Source organism: Brachyhypopomus gauderio, chromosome 1, assembly GCF_052324685.1.
Source record: "Brachyhypopomus gauderio isolate BG-103 chromosome 1, BGAUD_0.2, whole genome shotgun sequence".
Lineage (NCBI taxonomy): Eukaryota > Metazoa > Chordata > Actinopteri > Gymnotiformes > Hypopomidae > Brachyhypopomus > Brachyhypopomus gauderio.
Genome location: NC_135211.1, coordinates 48,342,168 through 48,349,667, shown reverse-complemented (window position 1 = coordinate 48,349,667; position 7,500 = coordinate 48,342,168). Strand labels below are relative to the sequence as shown.

Genomic DNA, 7,500 nt, shown 5'->3' with positions numbered 1-7,500 from the left:
GAAAGTGCTGGTTGGTGTCTACATCTTCTTTGTAACCATACTCAACACCTACCTAAAGTTCTCACATCTCTGTTTATGGAATGTATATGAGCTAATGGCTTGTAAATGACGTGGAAATAGTCCGTATGGCGTGTACTCTCCCATTCCCCAAGAAAAACGTGTGACCAAATCAATCTCCCATTCCCCAATGGGATTATTATCCCCAGTGGGATTGGGGAATTGTTTTGGTCACACATTTTTCCTCCTCATGCGAAGTTCAGAATGTTTTACTGCTAATTTGACGTCTGGATATTAGTAAAGTGTCACTATGTAAAAACAGGGAAACTTATTAAAAGAAAAAATTGTAAGATAACCCTCGTTTCCTTTATGAGCCTTCATTGTTTGTATGACTGTGGTGATGGCTACTGGCACCTTCTTTAGTTCTGGTTTTGGCTTTAGTTCTGGTTTTGGTTTTAGTTCTGGACACTCTGGAGATTTGCTTCCTTCTTTTTTGCCTGCATGTTCTCCGCTGTGACAATCCTACTTAAGTGGGCAAAGGCATGCAAATCCCAACGTCAGAGGCAGCGTGGAGATCTTCTGGGTAGGACTTAGCTTGCAAACTATTTTTACCAGAAACCATGTACCAAACACTAGGCTATTTCTTAAAACCTCAGACTCCTCAGACGAACTTTTAGACACACTAATGATTTCTTGAACATGAAATGAAAAGCTCACACAGCCAAACCGAGTGTTAATCCTCACAGTAAACCCTACAGTACTCCACCTTATTTATATCTACACCCATGATGTTTTCTAGAGACTCATCTCTCCTGTTCACTCATACCCAGATCAAACAGGCCGGGTCTCACATACACGTGCTTGCCGATGTTCTGTTTGTTGTTTGTTTCTTCTCCCTTGGCCCCTGAGGAACACACACACTTTACTTCTCAGTTCCTCCGTCTCTCACCTGATAGTCTCTCAGTTCTGTGCTGTGGTTTTCCAGCTTGGTAGTGTTCAAAATATATGGAGAACATTGGCTGAAGGAGTATCAGTAAAGGGGTAGAATAAATACACACACACACACACACACACACACACACACACACACACACACACACACACACACACACACATTTGGAGATTTATGGGGGGGGGGGGGGGGGCTGTACTTTAAATAATGTATACACTGTACTTATACAATAGCACCTATTTTAAAAATATCTTTATTTTAAAGAAAATTTACATCCATTTACCCACACATTAACTGAACCATTATATTGGAGTGATGAAATGATTTCATACCAAACTCATTCCTTTTAAGGACGAAGCCCTCAGGAAATCACTTCGTGTATTTAGACATGTAACACATTACTGAAATGCATTCTGGGACACAGAAAATACTTACGTGGAAGTAAACCCTTAAAGAGAGTGAACACAGAAACAAATGAACACAGAATCTAATGGCTGTAGCAAATGGACATGGACACCTGCCACGATCACATGAGGCTCTTACATCATGAGGCTCTTACATCATGAGGCCCTTACATCATGAGGCCTTTACATCATGAGGCTCTTATCTCACAAGGCTCTTACATCACGAGGCTCTTACATCACGAGGCTCTTACATCACGAGGCCCTTACATCACGAGGCTCTTGCATCACGAGGCTCTTGCATCACGAGGCTCTTACATCACGAGGCTCTTTCATCACGAGGCTCTTACATCATGAGGCACTTACATCATGAGGCTCTTACATCACGAGGCTCTTACATCACGAGGCTCTTACATCACGAGGCCCTTACATCACGGGGCCCTTACATCATGAGGCTCTTTCATCACGAGGCCCTTACATCACGAGGCCCTTACATCATGAGGCTCTTACATCACGAGGCTCTTACATCATGAGGCTCTTACATCATGAGGCTCTTACATCATGAGGCTCTTACATCACGGGGCTCTTTCATCACGAGGCTCTTTAATCACGAGGCCCTTACACCATGAGGTTCTTACACCATGAGGCCCTTACACCATGAGGCTCTTACATCACGGAGCCCTTACATCATGAGGCCCTTTCATCACGAGGCCCTTACATCATGAGGTTCTTACATCACGAGGCCCTTACATCATGAGGCTCTTACATCATGAGGCTCTTTCATCACGAGGCCCTTACATCATGAGGTTCTTACATCATGAGGCTCTTACATCATGAGGCTCTTACATCATGAGGCCCTTACACCATGAGGCTCTTACATCATGAGGCTCTTACATCATGAGGCTCTTTCATTTAGCAAGAGCAATACTCTTTCATGCACTGCAAATACAAACACAGCTTGAGATGAAGTGTGATGGGAGTTCAAAGCAGAGTTCAAAGATATAAAAGCAATGGCCCAGCATACAAGTTCAAGTGTTTTTGAATATTCTCAAAGGGCAAATGAGTTTTATACACATTGAAATGTTTCCAGACAGAGTTTGTTTTCATGGTGTATAATTACTAATTAGGCATTTGCAGTCTGTCAGTGGTATAACACAGGGCTTAATTCAAATAGTGCATCAGTACCATGTAGTTGCTCATAGAATATAAATGCATTATTTATTGGCACCAGCAAGTATTCAGTTGACTTCCCTGGTTTGTATTACCATCAGCACGTATTGAGTCTCTCTGGCTTTTCTTTTTCTTGGTCTTGTTGCTACAGATATTTGGGTGAAAGTGTTCTTGGGTATATGCAGTTTTCATTCAGAAGTGGCCGGTGCTAAAACAGCAGAAAAGTGAGAAATTACAAAATGGACACAGGAGTAGGAAGACAGACAGAGAGAGAGAGAGAGAGAGAGAGAGAGAGAGAGAAAGAGAGAGGGGGGGAGATATAGAGAGGGAGGGAGAGGAGGAGAAACACAGGAAGGGTGTTATCATTTGGTCATTTTAATGTGCACATCTGAAGTCGATAAATCAGTACACAAAGTCAGCAGTGGGGAGGGGGAGGGGTGTGGGAGAGGGGAGGGGGGAGGGGCGGGGGATGGGGGAGGGGCCTGAACACAACTGTAAAGAGAAGAGACGAAGCTAAGGAGAGGGAAGAAAAGGAGTGAGAGAAACAGGAATAGAGAGGGAGGGAGAGAACAACAGTGATGGAGAGGAAGAGAGGGGATGTTAAAGGGGGGGTGTGAGAGAGGGTGACACTACTCACTCGTCTTTCACTCTGGGGGAGTTGTAGCTCTGAAACAGCGGCTGGATGAAGAGACCAAGTGTACCAGAGACACACACCAGGACGAAGACCCACAGGAACAAACGATCGATGACCATGGCTACATACTTCCAGTCCTCGATGATCTACACACACACACACACACACACACACACACACACACACACACACACACACACACACACAGCATCAGAGGCATAGAAGTTGCAAACAAAGCAAAACGATCCTACGCTGGTTTTGCATCACCCCAGTAGTTCCACTAATGAACCCACCTGCTGTTTGACATAATTAACAAATCCAGGGGGTCGAAACCAAATCCTGGGGAGGATTATTGGCTTTCTGAACCTGAACTTCACAGTTGTGTGTTGCTGTGCTTGGCAGGAGCAACTTAGTACTAGTACATGTGTGTGGAAGATACTAGCGGTAGCATTCTTCTAGTGGGCAGGTAGGAGAACTACATTTCCCATCATGCCCTTCCTCACCCCTTCGTCGGCGTCCTCGGCCCTCGTGTGCTCGGCGATGAACCGCACGCCCTCCACGGCCTCATCCACCTCCGGGTCGCGCCAGACCTCCGTCCTCCGGCCCATCTCGGGGCCCTCGGGCAGCTCGCCCCTCCCCCAGAAGGGGTCGGCGGAGGCGGGTGGGCGTCGGCGGCGGTGGAGGCGGAGCCTCTCGCGGCGGTGGGCGGCGCCAGGCCGGCGCATGAGCAGGCAGACGGGCAGGTGGAGCAGAAAGACGCGACGCACCCACCCGGGCATGCGGTGGGTGGAGGGGGATCGGTGGTGCACGTTGAGCACGCACACGCTGGCCACTATGGAGAAGGTCACCAGCACCATGGTGAACATCAGGTACTTGCCAATGAGCGGCACGGCCAGCGAGGTGGGCGGGACGATCTTGGAGATGAGGAGGAGGAAGACGGTGAGCGCCAGGAGGACGGAGATGCACAGCGTCATCTTCTCGCCGCAGTCGGACGGCAGGTAGAAGACCAGCACGGCCAGCGAGGTGATCAGCACACAGGGCACGATCAGGTTGATGGTGTAGAAGAGCGGCTTGCGGCGGAGCACGAAGTCGTACGTCACGTCCATGTAGGTGGCGTCGTGCGGGTCCTGGTTCCTGCGGCCCGGCAGGGTGACCACGTCCCACTCGCCGCTGGGCGTGTAGTCGTCGCGGCTGGCGAAGGCCGAGGTGAGCACCAGGTCGATCTCGGTGCGGTCGTACGTCCACGAGCGGAACTTGAGCGTGCAGTTCTGCTGGTCGAAGGGGAAGTGGCGGACCTCGATGGCGCACGCGCTCCGGTAGATGGCCGGCGGCAGCCAGAACACATCGCCGGTGTGGGAGACGATGGCGTTGCTGTAGAACGAGACCTCGTACACGCCATCCGCACTAACGGAGAGGAGAAGAGAGAATTTACGCTGCAAGGTATAACATACTTATGAAACATTTGCCACTGGCTAGAGGATGTGTGTGTGTGTGTGTGTGTGTGTGTGTGTGTGTGTGTGTGTGTGTGTGTGTGTGTGTGTGTGTGTGTGTCAAGAGAAAGAGAGAGACAGAGAGAGAGAGAATCTGTTGTAAAAACTGTGAGTGATTAATATGCATGAATTAAACAAGTGCTAATCCGCTTTCTCATTCCCGCCTTCACAAGACTATCATTTTCTCAATTAAAATTACTATTGAAACAACGTTCATTTCAACAAGGAATTACACGGCCCTCTCCAGCACATTAGAGCATCATCACTCGACCCATTTATGTATCAAACATGCATTTCAATCTCCATCCGCCATTTCCGTTCTGACATCTGTCCCACGAACTAAGGTCAGAGTATGACTACTGGTAGCGTTCATTAACAGCAGTCCTGCCGAACTCTTGACAGGCACAGGCGACCTACATCTCGCGACCGGAAAGGACGCGTCCAAAAAACGTCCAAACCGCCAGACCGAGCAGGCGCACGCGGAGGAGGCCTCTCGCGCTCTTAGCAAACCCGTGGCATAATACGTCATTCAGCCGGAATAAATATGCACCAAGTCTCAAATCCTGAGGATTATGTGACTAGGGGCCCAGCTACCCAAACTGACGCCTGTGAAAATCGCGTCACGGGCTGTGAACACAGCCTTTCCTGTGAAATATTTTCGGCAGAATGGAGGAATATTGAAAAGTTTTTTTTAAGTAAAGAATAGGTAGTTTAATTAGCGTAGAGTTAGATGTTGGAGCTCAACGGTTCTTGCTGTTGCTATGGAGACAAACACGAGCGTCACTGAGGGGAATTTTGAAAAGTAACTAGATAATGTGGTTAGCTAGCCAGCTAATTTGAGTTTTGTTTTATTTCTGATGTGGATTATTATTATTTTAGCATGTCAGACTGGATGAGCAAGGATATGTTGTCATCCTAGCTACTTTTTCAATTCAGTTGTTTAATTAAATTGATCTTAATTGTAGTTATAGCTACCAATACATGTTTGTACATGATCACAAAACACTTAAAGTTATAAAGACACAAGACAAGAATTTTGTGCAGAATTGTGTGTAGAATTACAGACCATGTGTAGACCATGATGAGCAATAAATATGTAGCTAAATCTCGGCTATGTTCGAATTGACCTGCTATATACTGTACACTGCATACTGCACTCAGTATATGCTGGATACTGCATACTGGTCCTTGTAGTAGTATGTGATACAGTATCCAGTATTCGACAAAAGCAAACCATACTACGGCCTCACGTATAATGCTCTGCCTATTTCTTTTCGGACACCAAAGATTAGCACTTCGTTTGAAGTCCCAAAATATCGAACTGTTTATCAGTTTGGAAAAGAAACAAGGCAGAGAAGAAATGTTTTAAGTTTTTAAGAATAGTTACTATCAAAACTTTCATTTTGGAACAGGAGTTTAATGTTCATACAACATTATGTAGCCTACTGTATGTCCATATGCTAAATATCTTTTACCAGTGAGCCTGTGAACTCTTACAAACCTTGTGTGCAGTATTCCGCTTCCCTGTTAACAAAACCGCGTTGCATGATGGGATGCAGTACACCACGAAGATAGCTCTGTTCACATACTGTAATATTTTGTGGGATCTTTGATCTTTGTACTGGAGAAAATCATTTCGATTGCACACTGCATACTGCATACTGATCTAGAACAAAGCCCTTGACTGATAACAACATTGTGTATTTAAAATGTATTGTACAGTGTGTTGAAATAGCATGTGCTAATCATAGTACATAGCTATACTAGCTATGTATACTAGCTAGTATAGCTATACTAGCTATACCCATACCTGTCAAGTGTCCCGTTTTGGCCGGGACAGTCCCGTATTTTACCGCTCTGTCCCGGCGTCGTCCCGTATTTTAATTTTCCCGTATTTGTCCCGTATTTTCAGTTTTCAATTTTTTTTTTAAAGCATTCATGTCCAAACAGAATTCTGTCACTAGCCTCGCGAGAACTGCTACCCAGACTACTGCAGGTAGCAGTTCTCGCGAGGCTAGTGACATAATTCTGTTTGGCGCGGAACATGAACGCTTTAAAAGAAAAAAAATTTAAACTCGCGGGTTTAGTGTCGACAGTGGGAGCAAACCTGGAACAACAAATCAGAGATGGATTTAACGAGAGAAGGCAGTCCTGCCTAAAAAGCTAAGCGTACGTGTAAGTACCTTGACGACTGGGACAGGGAATTTACTTTCCTAAAGAGAAGCATGAAGGGGCATAGCTACTCATTCTGTAAGATATGTAGCTGTGATTTTAGTGTCTCTCATGGGGGAAGGAACGATGTCCATCAGCACAAACAATCTGCCAAGCACAAACGCGGGCTAAAGGCACAGAAATATGCCCAGGAGATGTCCCCATTTGTAGCTAGAAATCCCACTAGAAATTTTTTATTTTTTTATTCATTCTTCACTTTTTGCCACTCCAAAGATGTTTTCGTTTCTCCTACAGCCTCGATTGCGGCTATATGCAAATAACTGATTATGCAAATTAGGCGATGACGTCATATACGGGAAATGTCCCGTATTTTTAATTCAAAACTTGACAGGTATGGCTATACTAGCTATGTATTCTAGTGACATGTTACTTAATAAATACCGTGAAATTCACCATTGTTCTTGTGAATTTAGTAGAGCCCTAGTTTCTGCGTTGGACACCGATGTTCTAGCATTGGACACGCGGCCCTGTGACATACTTGTTATAGAGCACGATGTCAGGAAGCCAGATGTGGTGGGAGGGGATTCTTAGCTTTGTGATGCCATTGTAGTCGTCCGGGTCCCAAACCAGCCTGTAGTCATTCCACTCCTGCGAGCCAGTGGGTGGGGTTTGGTGGGGTGGGGT

The 7,500-nt window shown here is 46.0% G+C and overlaps 1 protein-coding gene across 1 annotated transcript in view; it reads right to left on the bottom strand.

Moving 5' to 3' along the window:
* Positions 1–1,185: 1,185 nt before the first annotated feature.
* The window catches only part of chrnb5a (cholinergic receptor, nicotinic, beta 5a), a 15,430-nt gene continuing 9,115 nt past the window's right edge, over positions 1,186–7,500 (bottom strand). Inside the window, exons 4-7 of the mRNA XM_077017594.1 lie at positions 7,355–7,464; positions 3,658–4,558; positions 3,158–3,300; positions 1,186–2,728 (exon numbers count right to left, since the gene is read on the bottom strand). Of these exons, the coding sequence (XP_076873709.1) occupies positions 2,713–2,728; positions 3,158–3,300; positions 3,658–4,558; positions 7,355–7,464 (1,170 nt within the window). The 3' untranslated portion in view covers positions 1,186–2,712. The remainder of the gene's footprint in view (positions 2,729–3,157; positions 3,301–3,657; positions 4,559–7,354; positions 7,465–7,500) is intronic.